Genomic DNA, 22,288 nt, shown 5'->3' with positions numbered 1-22,288 from the left:
AGGAGAGGCCGGCCTGCACCAGCCTCCCCTCGCACGGATCCGGCAGCCCCCTGCACCACCCCGCCTTTACTCACCGACAGGCACTGCCCGGGCAAGTTTTCCAAGTTTTCCCATTGCTTTCCAAGTTTTATTTCCCTTCTTTCTTAATATGTTCAGTTCCAGCAAGAAATGGAATATGCGGCTCAAATAATTTACACTGTGTATTGGAACTGTGATTTGGGGCGGGGGGGTAATACTACTTACAAATTTCTTTCCATTAATGCCCTACGATATTACATTTATTAACAGGCAACAGCTCCCAGATCCTGACAATTTACAGTATAAGTTCCGAGAAAGTTTCTTTACGCAGCGTAGCATTACTTTTACATTTTTTAAAATACGAAGCCGATATTCGAATAGCGAATGATGGGTACATCTCGGGAGCTAGCTGAATTTTGTAGCTGCTCGGCTCCCAGTTTGGGACAGAATGGCAACAAATATTGAAGGGGGCAGGAAACAAATTTTGCAAGCAGTGGAGTCACCATGACAAAAAATAATTTGTTTTTATTTTAGATTCAGATTTCATTACTGCACTCAAACTACTACAACTGGGCTTTGAGTTATTATACAATCCAAACTGTTTCAATCAGAAACTCTAAGACTCAGTGTGCAATGATTATTATTAATAATAATTAGCTCCTTGGTTTCTTGATAGAAAAAGGCTATCAACAAGCATTTGTTTAACCACAACAAAAGTATAATTAGCTTATCCCACTTAGTAAATCTGTATGCATGCCAACTCATACCAAACTGCTACTTTTACAAAAAATTGCAATAATACAGATCATTTTTCCAGTCCTTTTTGCACAAAATTTATTTACAATGTATACATAAATGCTCCATGATGGGACTATGGAAAAAAAAAAATAAAAATGCACACATGACCGATGTCTTGCCCAGAAAGAAAGTCAACATATTAAAAAATAAATCTTCAGTCCACGTTTCGAGCTGCATAAAACAGGAAGTGATGTACAAGGTGGTGGTTGCTGCATGGGGACAAGGATGCTCTGATGTGACAATTAGGCTTCAAATACACTGCCTTTCCGTTTCCATGCTTCCTCCTACCAGTCTCCTTAAGACACTGCCTGCAACAGCTGATTAATCATTGTTGATGACTGCAGTTTTTCCCATCCTTCCCGATTTACATCTGTTCAGGCCAATTCAAATATGGTGAGTAAATGAATTAGACATGCAAATTCACGCCCCAGGCTAGAAAGAGAGAGAGGGAGAGAGACGGGAGAGAAAGGGAAGAAAGACAGAGAGGGAGAGAGAGAGAGAGAGGAGAGAGAGAGAGAGAGAGAGAGAGTGTGCATGGCTGAAATCCTAGGATAGAAGAAAGATTCTTCTGCCTGACATAGTTATTTTAATGCTCTAAAAATCCTGCAAATAAGCCCTTTCTGTCATTTGCAGGGTAAGTGTAAGGCTTCTTTTTTTTTTTTTTTTTTTTTTTAAATGTAAGGAGGCTTCTGGAGGAAGTGAAGAGCTATGGAAACAACACACATAGTGTGGAAAAATTTCACATTTTTTTTAAAAAATCTATAAGAAACAACGTAATATGGATAACAGTATAATAGCATTTTACAATATTTCACTCTTTGTTCTCTTAATGTCTTATATAGGTATTTAGCATGTCCCCAGAAGTTGACTTCGGTTGGTGTTTTCCTGCTTTTCAGGGTCCCTGTGAAGAATTGGAACGTCCCTTGGTCCAAAGTTGACGCCAAGAACTCCATAGTCATTGCAGAAAGACAATGTTTGAAATCTACCGTCGCTGCAGACAACGCGTATTTCCCTTAAGCTACTGAGCATGAATGTCCATCACTTGTCCGCTCACTGCCGGCTCGCCGGTATGAAGCATTGTGGGGCTTGATGCTGACATGGGCATTCCAGGGTGGGGTGGTCCTCCATGCATCATCATCGCTGGGTGGTGAGGGTGTCCAGGAATGTAGGTATGCATGGGGGGGCCATGACGCAGCTGAGCGGGATGGGGGGCCATCTGGGGTGGGGTATAGCTTGGCTGTCCCATGTTCATACCCATTGGACTACCCCGAGACACATAATCCCCTGGCATACTTTGCAGCCCTGTGGAGAGAAAGAGGCGGCAGTGAGTGGTGGGGACCAGCTAATCAACATTGGGCCACAAAGCCCCTCTGCTCGGCCACAGGAAGGCCAGGCTCAAGCCAAAGGTGGGAGGTGGAGTCATGGGTGCACAAGCGCAGTTGGCTTTGGGGGATCCAAGCCTGCGTATGGACTCACACCGACGGCAACAGGAATGATAGCATGATAGAATCACAGAATGGTTTGGGTTGGAAGGGACCTTAGAGATCATCTAGTTCCAACCCCCCTGCCATGGGCAGGGACACCTCCCACCAGACCAGGTTGCTCAAAGCCCCACCCAGCCTGGCCCTGAACACCTCCAGCGATGGGGCAGCCACAGCTGCTCTGGGCAACCTGGGCCAGTGTCTCACCACCCTCACAGGAAAGAATTGCTTCCTGATATCTCATCTAAATCTCCCCTCTTCTAGTTTGAAGCCATTACCCCTCGTCCTGTCACTACATGCCCTTCTAAAAAGTCCCTCTCCACCTTTCTCGTAGGCCCCCTTCAGATACTGGAAAGTTGCCATAAGGTCTCCCCAGAGTCTTCTCTTCTCCCAGGTCAAAAAAAAAGAACAACCCCAAGAACATCCTCCCCCCTCCAAATGCAGAGTTTGAGGAGATGAAACTGCTTTTTGCTTTTATGGTATGAGATGGAGCCGCTTCCGACCCGCAAGCACGCCGGAAGCAGAGCCAGTCTGATGACGACTAATGTCACACAGGGTGGTGGCACTACGCCGGGGCTGCCCTGCCAGGGCTCTCAGGTGGGTTCCATCTCCCATGGCCTTGCTCCAGCTACCCGCCTTCACCTCCCCGCTTGTAAAAGCGTGCTGGGAACACAAGGCAGGGAATCCGTAGTAGTTCAGGAGAGAGGAGAGATGGGTTAAATCGCTGTTGAGGTTTATCAACAGTTATTTATTTAGCTCTCGAGCCCGATCACTTGGAATCTGTCCCAAGTATTGCGCCATTCAAACAGACGCTGTACAGCAAGCACATACATCGCTGAACAAAGGCCTCATATGAAGCCGAAATTGATAGGATTACTAAGGACGATTGTTAAATCAAACCTGTATTTTTAAACGCATCAAAAAAAAAATATATATATAATCAATAACAGTTATCAATTAATGCCTTCCCCCTGCTCACTTCTGCCCGAAAAAATCAGACGCCCAACTCAGTCAACGTTTCAGTGGGGTTTGGGAGAACAATAAGGAAAAAAATTGGACCTAAAACAATAAAACCTCCTGCTTTCCGTGGGCCTCTGCCTTCTGCTTGGATTGCTGGAGCTGATGGGAACTGACAGGTGTATTGTTTCGGAGAGCTATAAGCTCCATAATCATCAAGGGTGAAAGGCATACGCTATTGCTAAGTAGGTTCAATTGGCTTTAGTTCTAAGTAAGAGCGCGCCGTGAATGCGCCGAACACCTTGGAATCAGGTCTCAAGGCTCTAGCAATGAATAGCTGCTTAATCTAGCCTAAAGGAACAGTTTTGAACTAATGAAAATTGCTTATAAAATATACTGTACTCACAGCTCTTTAATCAAAAAAGATGATAATATTTTTTGTAATAACCTATTAATTTAATTGGTCACGAAGCATAAAATACATCATTTAAATTTAATTGACCCAGAAACTAAGAAACAATATTTAAATTAACTAAGCTAGAAATTTCCATGATGAGGTAATAAGGCTGTTGCATTCCCAAGCTCGGAGGAATGTTTTCACAGCTAATTGTTAAAACTTAGTTTTGACTTGCACCCAGAGAAGACGACTACGAAATACACTTGGCCTGGGTAACTTCAAACCCTACATTAATATAGGCTGGGGGCACAACAAAGATGCCGAAATAACTGCTTTTAACTCTGGTAAGAGAGCGAGAGGAACAGAATCAAGCACCATTTAAACATGGTACCGGTACCTCTGTGTTTCAAACCGCTTTACTCTTTTTTTTTTTTTCTAAAAAAAAAACAAAAAACCAACAATCCCAAAAATTTGTATAATGTATTTTCCCCTATAAAAAGACAAGAGGGGGGTAAAAAAAAAACTGGGACAGTTTTTCTAGGCTTTCTTCGCGAGGCCTGCCACTGAAGATTGCATTAATGATCTCTATTTTTGTATACTGAATAAGTCAAATCCATTTGTCACACTGCAAGTGATGGCATACTTAATTTGGATATAGTCAATTAGCCTGGGCTAAGCTCCATAGCCTGCTGCGCACACCTCTATTTTGTATTCTCTCTTTTTCCTTTGCCACACGTAATCCCATTATGATGGACAGACAAAGAGAAATAAACTTGAAAAAAAAAATTAAAAAAAAAATAATAAAATCAAAGTTTCGTCCATCGCCTTCTAAAACGCAACCGAGTGAGGCTGCCGTTTATTTATTTAATTTTTTTTTAAAAAAACCTAGGAGAAGTCTCCGTTTGGCTTTTTTGGTGTCTTGCAGGTTAGCGGGAGAAATGTAACTCATGCATCAACTGCGGTTAGACAGATTTATGACACTTTGGGGACATGCTCTTTCCTCTCCCTGCGCTGCTGCAGACCGCTTACATTTTGCAAATCAGTCTGTTGCCAAGACGACGGGCTCCCCCCACCTCCCCGGCTGCTTCTTGTTTTGTCATGTGCTCGGGGATGGATAATAGCATCAATGTATGGCGGCGGCAATGTACGGCGGCGTCAACGTACGGCGCGCGCGCGCACGGAGGGGTTTTGGGAGGCTTGGAAAGCTTGAGCTGAACCGGAGGGAGCGAAACCCGAAGGAGCCCAGGCGTAGTAGGATGGATGGATGGATGGAAAGGAAGGAAGAAGCATGAGGCTATGGGCAGGGAGAACATAGGGAAATGCAAGGAGACAAATATCCCTCGGACAAAGTGAGAACAAAGACCCCGTTGGTACTTACTTCCCCCTGGCTTTGCCATTGGTTACCTAGGTGAAGGTTACATGTAGTGCCACTGCCCCTCCATGCCCATATTCATGCCCATTCCACTCATAGGTCCTAGAGGGAGATAAAAAAATCCAAGAAGATGCCAGAGAGTGAGCAAAGTCAACAGATAGTGCCAAAAGCCCCTTTTCCAAAATGCAGCAGGGCAGAGGGGCCAGGACCTCCCCTCGGCGGCGCTGAAGGCAGGCAGAAGACAGGCGAGGCGAGGCAGGCAGCGGAGACGGGGGCGGAGGTGGGGGGGACCTGCGGTGGCGCGACCGACGGGGCCGGAGCGGGGGCTTACCTGGCGCTCGGATGCCCATGTGCTGCTGGCCGTCCATCACGAAACCTCCCATCGGCTGCCCGTCGGGGTTATAGGGTGTTCCTTGACTTACTGGAAAAGCGCAGAACGTTGCTTTTTAGCCCCAGCCAAAAGGGTCTCCTTCTTCTCACTGCGTTGAGATACAACCCCTCCACCCCACCCAGGGACTGCTATCCATGCCGGCTCTAAAAAGAGGGCAAAACCATCTACTCTTCAAATTTAGCGGCCGGGCTAACGAGCTTGCTTAGCTGTGGCTTGATTTCCTACTGTGAGTTTGGAAATGGAGTGAGCGATCCGGAATCTAGAGACACGAGGAGCCCCGGCTCCAGCTGCTGCCGCTGCTGACGTCAATGCAAAGACCTCTACAGGAGCCGGATTTTATGGCTGGAATAGTCACCCTGAAATCGCAGTGTGTTAAATTACGCCCCTGTGCTTTCTAAGAGCAGGACCTGGACACATCCGCGCCAGATAGTCACTTCTAATGGCAAAATAATGGAATGTACTCAAAGAGGAAGTGTGGCCCAAAGGCATCTTGGACAACCATGGATTTGGACAGTTTGGCAGCGAGATTTAGAAAACAAAACCATCTGAGGGTAATGGGCTATTCCTCGATGGTAAATACCCACACAGAGCTGCGAGCCAAGATCCCAGACAGAACCGGCATGAGAAAACTTCAGATTTTAATAAAATATATAAAAATAAATCCCCCCCCCCGCCAAGTAAAACCCAAACACTCATTGATCCCAAAAGGCAGCTACTACAAAGAAGATGCGAGGGACAAAAGGACCCTATACAAGTCCCACTACCTGAACTCCAGGTTTTAACTGTACATTAAAAGCTGGCTTCAGAAGTGAGCTGCCTTGGGTTATTAAAGCACATAAAGCTCTACCTCATTGAATGTCTTTGAACTTTACTGAGTCCCACAAGCGATTCTGACCCCTTTGCCCTTTTGACAGGTAATAAAGTTTACAGCAATTCCACACCAAGCCATGCACCAGGGAGTGGTCACAGGAGCAGAAAGAGCTGGGAAGGAAAACTCTAAACAACAACTAAAAAAAAATAACTTTAATTCCAAACGTGTACAGAAAGTCTGGTCATGGAGCAGATTCTTTTAGTTTCTTTTTTTTCGTTGATTTTCCAATGTCTTTTTTTCCCCCAAATATTTTAATCATGTTAAAATGATTAGGGTTGTAATGAAAGAAAGCTGGTTGGATTTTAATTGTCAATCACTCCCAGCATTCATTTCTCATTTATTTACCAGGTAACGGACCTCCCGGTGAATGGCTTGAGGATGGTTTTCGCCTGCGTGACTTGAATACAGTTATTACTGGGGACTTGCCTGCTCGATTGGACTGGTCTATCATGGGCTGCACTATTCTTCTTCTAGCATTAATAAACCTGCAAGAAAAGAAAAAAAAAAAAAAGAGGGAAGCAAAACAGTTATGGAAGGGGACGACTTCCACCCATCCCCAAGCCCCCTTCGTCCCGCTGTGAATCCGTCGGGCAGCGTGCGGATGCAAATCCTGCAAAACCTCTCACCCCGCTGACCTCTGAGAGCACGGGCTTGGGGTTTCCCAGCTGATTTATGTTCGCCTGCTTTTTTACCACCGTCGGACACTTCCATTTCATCTTTTCTTGGGGGAATTAGCCGAGTTTTCAGGAAACAATACCAGCAACGCTCTTCTCAATTCAGAACGGGGCACACACACAAAAAAAACCCAACGGGTGAAGCCGGCGAGATGCTCGTGAGGGCATCTGCCGCCTCCCCCTCATTAGTGCCATTTCTGCCTTATGTCCTCTGACTTCTTTTCTCCAATTTCTTCTTCTTTTTTTTTGTTTTATCAAAACCTGCCCCTACCTCTTGCAAACCTAATTCCCTTTTAATGCCCACTATTAAGATAATGAACTGTGATGGCAGAACCCCATCAAATGAGGGAACGTCTGGAGTTTTATCACCGCCAAGTCACACTGCTGGGGACTTCAGAGCCGCACATTCCTCCTAGCCATTTCTTGGTGGGCTTTCCCCCCCCCTGCTCTTTATGCAAAGTCTGAGGGGTCAAGGCGAGGTCATAGCTTTACAGTAATTGAATTTATAATCCTGTTTTCTCCAGCTAGGCCTGACCATTTACAGCAAACATCTTGTTAAACTGTAATTACTGGACTACTGAAAATTCCCCCTGAACAATGAAAAGCAGATCTTTGGCAATAAAAACAAAACAAAAAAAAGGTACAGTCCTTTTTAAAAATAGCCATCTGCAACCGTACTCCTTGCCTTTTTGTAGCTCTTCCCCTCAGTTAGTCTTGCCATGATCATTTGGGAAAGGAATATTCCAAATAATTTGGAGCAAAAGAGAAGGAGAGGGATCCCGAGTGCCACAGCCTCCTCTGTGGGCAATCCTCCCGAAATCTGGAGGCTCCAAACCATGGCTGGGAACCCCTCTGAAAAGCGTTAGAGGAACATCTCTTGCAGCTTCACTCATCAGAACGCTTAGTTAAAAACCATTTGGAAAACATCTCCACCAAGACTCAATCACGGCAAAGCCTCGTAACCAGACTTTACATTCTTTACGAGAGAGAAAAATAATAATAAAACCGTGTATGCCTCAGTATTTACTAGCAAAGGAAGAAGCGTGAGCATGCGTAAAATCACACCACACTTGTGAAACGCAACAGGAAAGTCCACAAAGGGCTGTTTGGTCCTTGTTGCTGTTGCCTGTGCTTGGGGTGGCTTAGCAGGAGCTCTCCTACGGCAGAGAGCAAGCCACCAGGACCTTCCCGCGGGATTCAGCTCTGCCCACCCGTTCCCCTACACCGTTGAGGAGAAGAATCGCAAACCATCATCCCGTGTGCTGTTTGTTTTGCCCTCATCAAAGACCAACACAGCGATTTCACTCTCCTCCTACCTCCCGTTCCCGACTGACTCCCGTTCCCCAAACTCCCACAAAAATTAATCAAGATGTTCAGTCCTCAGCAAACCCATCTCGACAAAATGGGCTCAAAGGCACCAATTCCGGATGCTGATCTGGGAACCTTACGCCTGAACTAGGTCATGTTTTGTCAGCAACAGTATTGGATCAATTTTTGTTCACATTTCCGATAAAAAAAAACTCGCATCAACTCCAGCAAACGGTGTTGCAAATCAGTTTATCATTATCTTGTACAAACCATGAAAATTAGAATCATGTGAGCAGAAGGTTAGACTAATTCTCCTTTCTCATTATAAGCACAGGTGTAGCACAAACACCATGCGAAATAAGCAATTAAAAAAAATCTGCTTTTTTTCTCCCATTAGCTGCCTTAGCTCCATGACCAATTAGAAAATTGTTTAATATCTGTAATCTGCATTTGCAGAAACCAATTTTCACAGTAACTCTCCGAAGTAAAACACCACCATGAAACCCTGGTGCCCCAGCCATTCCTTTCTGCAGGCTCCTGCTGCCTTGACTCCATCCTTCTCCTGCCCCGTTGCCAGGCAGGAGGGGAGAGGGTTTTTGGTAGCCGTGAGACTGGCTGGCCACCCAAACCTTCGCTTGCCAAAAGCTTTTACCCCAAAGAAACCCTGAACAACACGAAGCACGCACACTCCAACCTCACAGCCTTCTCTTCCTTCTCCAAACTACGAGCGCTTTTAATAAGAAGGGGGGGGGGGGGGCTCAGTAATAAAGCTAGAATTTACCAATAATTATCCATAAGACGTGCCTACAGTAAAACACATTCTCACCTGTTTGCCCCACGCTATCGCTCAGGACATCTGCTTTAAGAACATTTTGCACACAGGTACTTAACAGTTATCTTCTTCCTACGCATTCGTAGAAGTATTTTCTATAAGTAGCAATTCTGCCAAACAGCCCAGTGTTTGGATGTCTTCGGGGGGAATTCAGACGCAAGAACATTTTCCTTCTGGGCAAAGTAATAAAATGACATTCTCGCTCCTCCCACTAGAAGTCAAACGGAGGTCAGCTCCCCATCCTTGTATCTGTTTAAATAAACTGGTCCAGCTGTTTGTTTCCAGGATGCCCTTTAACCTTCTGTCCCATCCTCCCTGCCTTTGTAACAGAACGCTTTACTTTGCATTATAGTAGACTCCAAACCACTATGCATTAAAAAAAAAAAAAAAAAGAAAAAAAAAAGAAGAAGAAAGTATTCACTTTCAAGTTTCTTCCTGCATCCCAAACCTGGAATTTGCAAGAACCCTTCAGATTAAAACTATTACTGTGGCTTGTCTTGAGAGACCACAATGCAGTCCTGTTACATTTATAAATCACAGTTGAGAACTCTTTGCAGGCTAAACGGCGAATTAGCTGTAGCTGCAGAAATATACAGGCACGAGGATGATTTCTTCATACTCTCTGATTTTCCCTTTGATAGAAGAGCCAAGATCTTTTGATCAGTCTTTGAATTTCCAAAGCGCCAGGCAGACGTAACACCAGCAAAAATGATGGAACAGAAAAGCGAAGAGGAAAAATCTCACCACCCCCTTTTCCCGTATGTTCACATTCACCTATCTCAAGAGCAAGAAAACCTAAATCACCCTGATTTATAAAAGATCAGAGGAATCAGGACATAAAAAAAGATATTTGCGTATTAAGCACAACTGAAACGGAGTATTCTCAACATGCAACTCAACATAAAATTTAAGTTAATGATTAAGATGGCCGCATAACTTACTTAACATAACAACCTTACTTGTCTGAGTAAAGACCCGCACAGGCTCAAAGACTTGCATAAAGTATTTTTCCCCATACCAGTGCTCTGTGCATTGGTACCTGTGCTCCAATGTGGATGGGGAGCGGGGTTGGTTTGGTTTTTTTTCCTCTAAAGAGCAAAATCCATAGCAGCACAAACAGCATGAGATGCCTCAGTGTACAAGCTGTACCCATCTCCCAGCCCAAGGAGAGCCGAGAATTCGAATTCTGCAAAATGATGTTTTGGGTTGCTTTTTTTTCTTTTTTTTTTCCTTTTTTTTTCTTTTTTTTTTTTTTTTTTTTTTGCAAGGATCTGGCATAGAGGAAACATTTGAACAGTTGAGCAAACACAGAAGTTTAAAGTATTTATTATTTTTTTCAAGTTAACTTCTCCTCCCCCTTTTGGATACATGAGATTGCGCTTCCCGCCGTGTCACAGAAAGCAAGAAAAAACCCAGCTATTCCACCTGCATAACCCTAAAGAGGAGGAGGAGGAAACCGTCTTTTCTCCAATTTGCATTTTACTAGGATGTTTTCTCTTCGGCTTCTCGCCTGGGGTCTGTCTCCGGAGGTGACTGGCAGCCTCCCCGGTTGGAGCATCACCGGTCCCACGGGTGAGATCCAGCCCCGGCCCCGGGGATGGAGCAAATCCCCCCTCTGTGCTCTGACCTTCAGCTTGGCCGCCCTCCCTGCCACGCACAAGTTTTGGTTCTTCTCAGCAAGAGGCAGCATGGCTGGCGATGACAAAAGCCTTATTTTAGTTGGAAATTGGCTACAATAATAGCAGCCAGAGAGCAAGGATTTTCAGAGGGTCACCAAAACCCTCCAAAAGGCACAAGTTCGCAAAGGCTCAGGTTACAGCCCGAGTGACATTTTCCACACAGATCTGGTCTTTCTCCCTTCCCTTTGTATTTTGCTTCTGTGGAGTGAATAAAACAAGACCTTCCTCCGCTGTCACGAATTTCCAAAGTCACCTTTTGCTCAAGAACCGACAGAGCGATTGTGGGGACTTCCAATTTGCAGTCTTGGAATGAAATTTGCCAGGACCAGCTGTCTGAAAGGAGATGCTGAGACTCAGCGCTATATTGAATTTTTATCTCCCCCCAGCCCTCCCAAATGAAGACAGTTTCACACCATTCCTGACTTTTGATACCTGGAGTTGCAGGCTGCTCCCTCTCAGTATTCTCCCAAAGCGACACATTCCAGAAGTCTGTGTGCCACTAGCAGTGCCAAGAAATTCCCAAAAAGTCTCTCTGCCTTATTTTGTCCTTGAGCTCCTTCTAGCAAACCAGGCATAAGGAGGCTGAGAAAGCCCACAGTACCTGCAAACCCCGGTGCTAAAATCTCTCTTTGCCCCTCTGACAAAAACAGTAGCCCTCTTGACAACAAACAAATCATCATTTTTCTATAACAGATGCCAAAGTAACAGAGCCCTTCAAACCGGCAAATAATTCACTTGTAAAACCAGCCGTACTCTTTTCTACATACTGGGATCCTTCATTTATACAGCAGCGAAACAACCACCTCTATTCAGCACTTAATTCCTCAACGCTTAACAGGTTTATCTCTAATAAAAACAATTTAAATGGAAAGTGTGCTATAAACCGGGATTATTACACTTCAGTAACTGCTTTATTCCTTATTTTAACATATTTTCATTTTTTTCCCTGTGTATTTGTTTTCCAGAGCTTTTTAAAGGAGTCAGTTAAAGAAAAGAAAAAAAAAAAACCTAGAAATTATTTCACTGAATACTTTCAAGTGTTTTAAAAACAGCCTTAAAAATAGCAAGTTCCCTCTGTAATTAGGAACACAAAAAAAACCCTGCAGACTTTTGAATGGTAATCACATCTCCCCATCCCTAAAATGAGAAATAAATGTTAAAAGAGTGCTTACTGCCATTATTAGAAAGTTCTGATCCTGAAGTCAGTTAGTGAGCTTAATGACCCGTAACTACCAGTCATTAGCAATCCATGCTCTCTGTACTCCCTTTATTTGTGAAGAAAAAAAAAATAATAAAAAAGAAAAAATCCAAGACGCTCAGGAAACTTTGTTCAATTTAAAGTCAAACCTTATGAAGTCATGTTTGGCAACTTTTCTTGGTTTCTCCTCCTCCTCCTCCCAACCGAAGACAGTTCAGGACTGCAATACATCATTTACAACACTGAACAGAGGTAGGGAGGGAAGAGAGTACAGGGGCTGCTAACCGCCCACTCCAGACACGTAATATTGGAATATGCTCCAAAGGATAGCGAGCGCGTCCATCAGGAGGATGGGGAAGGTCTCCCAGAAGCTCTCCTCTCCTCTCCCTCCCTCCTCCCATGGCAGCACCAGCGCCGGGGACTCTATATAGGGCTGGGGGGGGCGTCGCAAGACAATATTGAAGAGCGAACAAATAAAATACTATGCAAAAACTAGTGATGAAAAACCACTAATTAGCTGACAAATTTGATGTAAAGCACTAATGAAAGCCATGTGTGGTTCTGCAATTTAGTTTTAAAAATAGCTTCTGACTTCAAGCATTACTATGTGACCCCACCGATGGATTCATGTTGTGCATTCAGAAAAGTTGCTTTAAAGCGGGAGAGTGCTATTGAATCTCTCGCAAGCCAACCCTGCTAATGTAGCGAGCACATCGAGAGCAAAAATAGAAAGCAGGGAGATGGGATCAGGTATGCGCTCCTTGTAAGAGAGCCGGCTGTGCCCTACATTCCGGCCAGCCCAACGTACGCCAGCTCTGCCTTTGGCCACCTCCTGTGCTTGCTCTTCTCCCTTAAGCCCTACTTCCCCTCCTGCTCCACACCATGCCTTCTTGTCAAATCACCAGGGGACGCATCCTGCTTCCAAATAGGCAGACCAGATTTGGTGGAGCACCCTGCCACCAGCCCCATGGGAACGTGGTGACACTCTTCAGGATGGCAGCGAGCCTAGTGGTGGCTCGTGCTCTCAGTGCAGAAGGGATGGCTGGTGTTTTTCCATCAAGGTAGGACCCACAAGCTCCTGGCCCTGCTCTTTCCTTGGCCCAAACGCTTCCCTTAAACCCCATCTCTGCACAGGGCTCATGGCTGGTGGCTGTTTGATGGGTCTTTCTAGAAGAACGCTGGGCAGGAAATACTTTTCCTGTCTTGCAAAATTTTCCCTGTTCCCCAGCAGGATGGAGCTAAAGCCTATTTGTATATATTTAGCTAGTTCTGAATGAAAAACAAGGGAGGGACTCGCTAGAGAGGAGTGAAGAGCCAACGTGCCCAGGGAAGGGATCCCTGGAGACGCTCCTCCCTGCTCTGCCCATCTCCAGTGCCCTCCCGCATCAAAGGCGAGCTGCTGTTGGCCTTTCTGGTAAGCTCTCTTCCTTCTCCTCCCATCCACAAATCCCACTCAGTCCTGCAAAAAGCTCAGCCGACGCGGAAAGTTTCCGGTGAAAATGCAGGTCCAGCATCCAGGCATCTCCCCAACTGATGCCCGGGAGCCGGAGCAGAGGCGGTGCAGCAGGTCTCGGCTGCGCCGGGGAGGGCTTGCAGCAACCTCATTCCCTGACACCGCAATTCCCTCGGGGTGCAAAGCAGATGTAAACTCGCCCTCGGCAGCCAGATGATGTAAGGGGAAATCTTTACATGGCAAAGCGCCAGTGGAGCTGACCTCCCGGCTCTTCCCTGCTCCCAAATCCCAGTGCAGCTGTACTCCGCTGATCTCCGTGTGCCACAATTAGCCTTTAAGGAATATGGCAAGGATTCATCTAGTAGAGCAGCACTAAGGCTGCTCTGACTCCCGCCTGGGACAGCACTGGACCCAATGCAACACCTCAGTTGGGTACACAACACGCTATCAGACGAAATCTTGCCTCCCACAAAAATGCTCTCCCTGCCCGAGGGCTGATGTTGTGTAGTCATTTTTCTACTACAGGTTTGGAGTGATTTGTCTCATAGAATCATAGAATGGTTCAGGTTGGAAGGGACCTTAAAGATCACCTAGTTCCAACCCCCCTGCCCTGCGCAGGGACACCTCCCACTAGATCAGGTTGCCCAAAGCCCCATCCAGCCTGGCCTTGAACACCTCCAGGGATGGGGCAGCCACAGCTTCTCTGGGCAACCCGGGCCAGGGGCTCACCATTCTCACAGGAAAGAATTGCTTCCTGATATCTCATCTAAATCTCCCCTCTTTCAGTTTAAAACCATCACCTCTCGTCCTATTGCTCCACCCCCTCATCAAGAGTCCCTCCCCAGCTTTCCTGTAGCCCCTTTAGGGACTGGAAGGGGCTCTAAGGTCTCCCCAGAGCCTTCTCTTCTGCAGGCTGAACAGCCCCAACTCTCTCAGCCTGTCCTCACAGCAGGTCCTTCAGCCCTCTGAGCATCTTCGTGGCCTCCTCTGGACTTGCTCCAACAGGCCGATGTCCTTCTTATGCTGGGGGCCCAGAGCTGGAGGTGCAGTATCACCCGCCATACAGTGCACTGTCTTTGCTGGGATGGAGATGTATGTAGTCCAATGTGCAGACCATGCCACAAACTTTGAGACCTCCCAGACAGTCACGGCAGAGGGTGCACAGGCTCTCCACAAGCTTTGAGAGCAGCCCAGATTGGAATGCACTTCTCCCAGCTTGGTGTTTTCTCCCAGCTCTGAGGGGAATCTGAACCTCAACTTTCCATCTGAACCTTCATGACAGTCTGCCTGGAATCCATAACTCAGGTCCTGATCTGGTGCATGCCCATCAGTGCCAGTGCAACCCAGCGGCTTGTCTTCAGCAGATCACTTCAAAACAACAACCCAAGTCCTGCTGGGAACAGGTGAGGACTGACAGCAAACTACGCGCCACTTCTTTGAAAACACTCGTCTCTCTTCCAGAAATGTCCTTGTCCTCTGTTGATTCAGCATAACCTCATATTTGTGGTGTTAGGGGATATGGTGTAGGGGAGAACTTTCTAGAGTGGAGTTGATGGTTGGACTCAATGATCCCAAGGGTCTTTTCCAACCTAAATGATTCTATGATTCTATGATTTAAGGGAACGTAGTGTTTGTGTAGATGCCTGCATGATCTCTGAGCTTCCTCCTGCCACATAAGTGGCCTAAATTCAGGAGTTCCTCCTGTGAGGTCCAAGTCTTTTTCCATACATCAAGTTGGGAGCCTTGTCCAAACAGTTTTCCCCTGTTCACTCCTACCTATAATGCATACGGCATGGGAGCTGGAAGCCATGCCCGGTCCTCCGGCCCAAGCGAAGGAAGAGAGGCTGCTCCCACACCTGGCTGCTGGTTTAAGTGCGTTCCCGCTCACTGAAGGATAGAAATGCTCTGTCCGTGCTCCTGGATGGATCCCTGCACCCTCCTCTCATCTCCAGAAGGCCACTTAACTCTGTCCCCAGGAACCCCACACCAGCTCCTCCAGCCTGCGGGACAAGAGGACGCAAACCCATGCTGGCCAAACCAAAAGCCCTGACAAAGCGTCTTTGGGGGAAAACACCCCCAGAGCCCCCAAAGAGGAAACATAATGACCCCCCACATGGGGACCTGTGATTTGTACATGAAATAGGCTTTGACGTCACTCTGCTCCATACCCTGAGACACCGGCTCGGGGCGGAGGACGGAAGCTGTGATTCCTGTGGTTGCGTCCTCCCCACCACTACCGAAACAACAAACACGAGCACACTGGTGCTATTTCGTGTGATGTGGGCACAGGCAAAACTGGTTTTGATTTTTTTTTTCCTAATTATTTTTTTTTTCCCAGAAACCACAGAAGATACAACTCTGAGTCACAGCCAACCTGAAAAACAACCCCACGCTTCTGGACAGACTCCCCCCCAAGACATCCTACTTCAAAACATTGTTTTCTAACCACTGCTAATAACCTACTTTGTAATCTACTTTATCTAAACATAATTTCCCATTAAGTGAAGTAATTCATTTTGCTTATAATTCTACTCCTGACGGCGTTTTATTCAGGGCAGGAGAAAAGACATCCTCAGAAAACAAGGCAAACAAAACACACACGGGGAGGTCAGAGGAATGTCAAAGATAAAAGCAATTTGTGAGACCACGGGACATGGAAAGCTTAGGGATCAGCCCCCCAGATGGCATAAACCACCTTTATAAACCAGGTAAGGAGTCGGACATCTCCGGGATAAATCTGAATTAAAAAGGAGCTATCGTTATTGTGCTTTATCATTAGCCAAAAAAGCCACAAGGACTAGAACGCTTGGGCAGGGGAAAAAAAAATAATAACCCGTGAAACTGTTCCATGACCTAGATTTCGTTGAAGAACTGCGGAAGTAATATTTTTTTCAGCAGCATCTGCTGCCGTTTCTTTTCTTTTTCAAAAGTAAAATAAAAGGCAGAAGCCTCGTTAGCTCTATCGCCGGTATAGCCAGACAGACATCACTTACACCGAAATCATTTCAGGGCAGGCAAGGCAAAAAACGCACGCCCTCGACAGCGCGTCCTCGCCCTGCGCCTCCGGCTGTGTTTCATTTTCGAGCAAAGAAAATGGGTTTAGCCAAGAAGGAGGCAACATTTGCCCCGTTTTTAATACTTGAGGCTGACTTTTTAACCAGGCGGTTTGTTTTACGCAGGTGCAGCCCAGAGCGAGCGCCTGGTGTAAGTGCGAGAGAAGGGTCTCGGAGGGCACCTTCCTCCGCGTGCCGGTGTTTCAGCTCGCAATGGTTAACCGTTCTGCACCAATCTCCGCCACTGTTGACACAAAATAGGTGGAGATCAGGTCTGTGCAAGCATAAAATACCAGAAAGGCAAACTATATGTAAACACGCTTCAGATGGCTATGACAAGAATAGACCAAAACCTGACTTGCAAAGCAATGACAAGCCATGACTCTCCCCTTCTCTCTTTTTTTTTTTTTTAAATATATTGAGAGTATATCTTTTTAATTTTGTTTATTTTTTTTACATATTGAGAGTATTCTTCCTGACAGAAGCATCTCTGGCACTAAAGAGAAACCAAGCCCTGAGAGCTGTACTTACAGAAGACACCGCAGTGCCCCCTCCTTGCCCGCAACGCAGCATTTCCGCAATACAATAGTGCCCTGGACGGGGTTTTTAAAAGCCAAACTCTTGTTTTGAGACAATGCACACCTGAATCTCAGCCTTTTTTAAATAAAAAGTAGCAAACAAAGCCTTCTGACCCCTACCCTGATCCCACAGAGCAAAGCCAGCGCAGGATGGGAGGAAAGAGCAAGCGGGGAATGTTTGCACGGCGCTGTTTCATCTTATCTCCCCGACACCTGACAGCGCATTCGTTACAGAATATTAATGCGCCCACTAAATAAAAGTTTGTCAGGTACAAAACCACCCCAGAAGAGGATGGAAGGCCCAAGGGAAAACAGGATTGGGTTTTTTTGGCTGTATATTCACTTCTCAAGTGCCGAGTGCCTTTATTGGCAGGTAAACCCCTTTTGCACTGTGCGATGCTCTGTGGTGGGAAATGACCTTTCTTCCTCTCAAAAAAGCATCTGTGTGAATAAAATACCACCAGGTATTTTATTGTATAATATAGATTATATATTATAATATGTTATAGTATTATATTATAGTATTATATTATAATATATATTCTATTCTATATATTCTATTCTATATTCTATATTCCATATTCTATATTAACACCAGTTATTTTATTTGCTCAATGCTCAGGGCACCACTAATTAAGTCTGTTAGTTAGTGCAAAATGATTCCACATTTGCTCTTGAAATAAACGGTGTTTCCCCTGCTGGTTTTGCCCAGGCTGAACGCAGGGGCTGTCAGAGTAATGGTATGGGGACACATCCTCTCCAGGTGCTCCTGGGCAGGGTGACCCCTGTTTTGGGGCAGTTTGAGGCGTGTGGAGACTGCCAAGGCTGGACTGAGCAAGAAACCCAGGGTCTATCAGCTCTCCAGGGTAAAAGCCCTTCCTCTGCTCCACCTGAAGTCCTGGCGCCCAAGGGGAGTGTTTCCCCAAAACGCCTCTTTATCCACCTCCTCCGAGCATCTGCCCCCTTTGGAAAAACACCCTTGTTTCATGCCCAAACTGTTTCACTCCTCAAACCCACGCGCCAAAACCAAACCCCACACATTTAAACCACCGCACTCTATTTTTAAATGGCTTTACTGAAAAAAAAAACAAAAACCAAAAACCAAAACCCCAGCCTAAAATCCGGTGATACGACAGTACCTGATGGCTCTAAATTCACAACTCTTCCCCCTGCAAGCTATTTGCTCAGCTTTTCTAATAATACCTTGGCTGCCTGGCAGCTCTCCAGGGCTGTCTAAGGCAATATGCAAGCTAAACATTTTTTCCTCTGATTTCAATATTTTCTTATGAGTAACTATACAGGATTTTACCTAGTGAGTACTCCTGATTGCTGTAATTTAAGAACAGAGAAATAGGCTACAGATGTAATATTATTATTACAATTGGCATTCAAGGTGAAAGGCATAACAATTAGCTAAGACTTAGTGAAAACATAAATGTAAAAATCTGCTTGAAAAGCCCAGCACATGGTATGTTTAGAACAGCTAATTTACCACACATATTCTGAATTGCTCAAACAGTATAACAATTCACCCAGCAAGATCCTTTTTTTTAATAGTTTTCTTGGGGTTTTGTGTTTTTTTGGAAGGGATGATTTTCATGTTGCAAACACCTACTGTCTTATTTTACTCTGGAATAACAAACAACATGTATTCGTTAAACCTGAAACATTATATTATTTCTTATTTCTATTTTCCCTGCTTTTGCCTGTATTCCCATTAACAAAACAGTGTTTAAATAACACATGTATATGCATTCTTGAATCACACAGAGAAGAAAAGTAAATAGTTTCCAAAATCTGATGGTTAAGTTCGTATTGCTGAGGTTGAGAGGATAATTTGTGAATGTTTTAACATTTACAAGTAAATAAGTACTTGTATTTACTGTATCTGATTACTGAGAAAACTATTTGTTATGTTCTTACACAGATTCAAATTGCATCTTGACCTTTTCTCGTTTAATCTGTTTACTGCAACAAAAGCAGTAATAGATACATCTGAAAACAAGCAGGTATTTTACTCGCCTGGGACTAAAAACCCCTGCGTGCGACGTGCTCTGCAAAGTGGCAACCAGAATAACTTGCCTATTTATTGTAGCCTGCGATTTGGTGGGCGGCGGGGGCGAAAATCCACCCCGGCGTATAGGACCAGCACCTGCTTGTGCTATGCTCCCTCCCTGCCGGCCTCCTCCCCCACTTACACCCTAAAAATAGTGCTTAAGTGGGACTAAAGTGGTGCGCTGGTCATGTGCTGGCCTTTTGCTTGGGGTGAGTCTCACCCTTAGCAAAGGAACTGAGCGAAGATGATGTCTATGCTAAATGCCCAGCCCCATGAAGGAGCCTTTCCATCCCCTCCAAGAGGCCGACGTGTGGCTCAACACGTGGGAATCACCAGACAACATTATCGCTTGGATTTGAGGGGAGGCGTTGGGGTGTGCTTTAGATGACCAATCCCCAGGCATGCTATGATAAAAAAAACTACAGCGGGAAAACAGGGGCCTGGGACTGTTTTCCAAAAGGTGGTGGGGCTGAGAGCCATGCAGCTGCTCCTCCTTCCCCTGCACCTCTGCGGAGGGGTGGGCAGAGGCTTGCTACAAATGCCCCATCTGCATCTTGCCCCATCAGCATCCCCTCATCCTCCCCATCAGTATCCCCACATCTGCCCTGTCTGCATCCCTCCATCTGCCCCATTAGCATCTGTCCCCAACTGCATCCTCCCACCAGCATCCCCCCACCTGTCCCATCAACATCCTCCCATCTGCCCTGTCTGCATCCCTCCGTCTGCCCCGTCAGCATCCGTCCCCACCTGCATCCCTCCATCCCCCATCAGCATCCCCTCATCTGCCCTATCAGCATCTGTCCTCACCTGCATCCCCCCCATCAGCATCCCCTCATCAGCCCCATCAGCCTCTTCCCCCATATCCCCCATCTGCATCTCCCAATCTGCATCCCTCCACCTGCCCCATCTGCATCTCCCCATCTGCCCTATCTGCATCTGTCCCCATCTGCCCTATCTGCATCTGTCCCCAGCTGCATCCCCCATCAGCATCCCTCCATCTGCAACTCCCATCTGCCCCAGCAGCATCTTCCCGCATGTCCCCCATCTGCATCTCCCCATCTGCATCCCCCCCATCTGCTCCGTCCGTAACCCTGCCATCTGCAAAGCCGGGCTGGGCATGACCAGTGAGCAGATGGGAAGGGCACCCCTGGCAGTGGTGCTCCCCATCCATCGCTGGGTGTTGGGATGTAATCCCCTGTGAGAAGGGCAAAATCCTCCCATCCCTGCTGTGCCACCCCGCCTGCCCCCGCCATGGCACAGCGCTTCGTCCCCTGCCCCATGCGACCACCGCAGCAAAGCTCTGCCACTACGCTTACCCGCAAGCAAAGAAACAGAGGCAGGAGAAAATTTGCTGCCAGAGGGGAGTAGTGACGGGGCTAAAAGAGTAATAAAGTGTTTCCGGGTGCCTATGTCCTGAGCTGGCTGTGCTACATACGGCAAGGTGCTTTGGTATTCCTACCGCAAACCCACCTCAGATTTTTCAAACTCATCTTCAGGCTGGTCTTGCAGCCTTTTTAAAATTTCTTCCTTATAAAGTTTTAGCAAAAATAACTTCAGCTGTCTCCAAGAATGAGATTAGGGAAATTTACATTATTTGATCATTTTTTCCAGTGTGTTTGGTTGGGACTTGGTTTTTGGTTTGTTTTTTTTTTTTTGCAAGCCTAGGAAATTATACACAAAACTGACATTTAAAGAAGCCAAAGTCATAAAACCAAGAACTCAAGAGTTAGGAAAGTGTATTACTAGAGCTGCTTGCACCCTATTCTTTAATCTACTTTATATGGAAACAGTTCAGTTACCAGCTCGTGGCACAATTTTTGATAGGGCCCAATGCCTCAACCACCCCATTGATGATTGTGTTTGTTATCAGAACAAGCCAGGGCACTATAATGTAGAAAAATTGATTTCTACAGAAAATAAACTTTGTCAAAGTTGAACGAATAAGGCAGCAAACAGCAAGAAAAGCAAAGCAGTCATGGCTGAAGCAGCTGAACGCTGCACTGGAGAAGAGGATTCGGCTCTGATGCTGCCTTGGACTACTCGGGAGCTACCGAGTAAAATCATCAAACCTAAACTTTTCACCAGCGGTTACTGATTTCTTGCCTCTTCTCCATACCCAACACTGGAGAGTGGCATGTAAGATGCCGAGGCACTCAAAACTTGGAGATTCCATAGAAACTTGGGAGTTCCGGTGGTCGTTGGACCTTAAACGTGGATAACTTGCTATCCTTTCGAGTCATCTCCCAGTCCCAGACCAACCCAAAACCGGTGGCTGTGCTGGACCTCCCTGCCTCTCACTTTACCTGGGAACTGGGACAACGGTATTCTCTCTCTTTGCAGGGAAACTGTAAAAATACTGTGCAGACCCACAACCTTGTATGCATATACGGGCAAGCGGAGGTCAGGCGAGGACTTGGGTATTACAGCAGTAAGCGCCATAGTAAAGCCCAGCAGTAATTATTAATTCCATTTTCAAGCACGGTTTGAATACAGCTCAACAAACGAAGCACTGAAGAATGAGAGTTAAGATAAAATATTGACTAGCTGCTCCATCATTGTCTGGTCTGTGCCCTAGATAGCACAAGGGTATTTCGGAAAAAAGCAGAATGGAAACACCTAATAAAAGGCTGGAGCTTTAAGGATTTGAATTGCCAAACTTAATCTTCTTTTTTTTTTTTTTAAGATCATTTTAATGCAGTTGTTCGCAACTCTATTTAGAGAGATAGTCACACATAGACATGCACACACCGAGAGGTTATATACGCAGATTATTCTACAAATATGCAGACATTTATCTGTGTGTACTTAGGCTTTCTTAAAACATAAACAACCATCTGACACCTAATGCAGCCCTTGATGAGAATCTCCCTCTCTTCTCCGTAGAGCACCGCCAGCAATTATTTACCATTAGTTCTTAACGGGAAGAGATTCAGCTGGGATGCAGTAAACAAGCAAACTCTATAGATGGTTCGATACAGCCTGGCTGACTCTCAGCGGAGGTAGGGAGGGATTGGATCACACCTCCTGGATATTTCAATCACAGTTTTTTATCACTGGGGAAAAGCACCTTATTAACCGGTACGTGGTCAGGTCCCTTCCACGTCCCTATATGCAACACTGTCAAGATCACACAAGTGGCTCTTCTAGCTCACGTTTCCATCCTTCGAACCCT

The 22,288-nt window shown here is 45.9% G+C and overlaps 1 protein-coding gene across 1 annotated transcript in view; it reads right to left on the bottom strand.

Annotated features, from left to right (window-relative positions):
* Nucleotides 1-523: 523 nt before the first annotated feature.
* MEIS1 (Meis homeobox 1) overlaps nt 524-22,288 on the bottom strand; it is a 113,114-nt gene continuing 91,349 nt past the window's right edge. Inside the window, exons 10-12 of the mRNA XM_063328397.1 lie at nt 6,712-6,770; nt 5,355-5,444; nt 524-2,118 (exon numbers count right to left, since the gene is read on the bottom strand). Coding sequence (XP_063184467.1) covers nt 1,835-2,118; nt 5,355-5,444; nt 6,712-6,770 — 433 coding nt within the window. The 3' untranslated portion in view covers nt 524-1,834. The remainder of the gene's footprint in view (nt 2,119-5,354; nt 5,445-6,711; nt 6,771-22,288) is intronic.

The sequence above is a fragment of the Chroicocephalus ridibundus genome, chromosome 3 (genome assembly GCF_963924245.1).
Source record: "Chroicocephalus ridibundus chromosome 3, bChrRid1.1, whole genome shotgun sequence".
Taxonomy (NCBI): Eukaryota; Metazoa; Chordata; class Aves; order Charadriiformes; family Laridae; genus Chroicocephalus; species Chroicocephalus ridibundus.
Note: the sequence above shows the minus strand (reverse complement) of the source record. Positions and strands in the feature narration are given on the sequence as shown.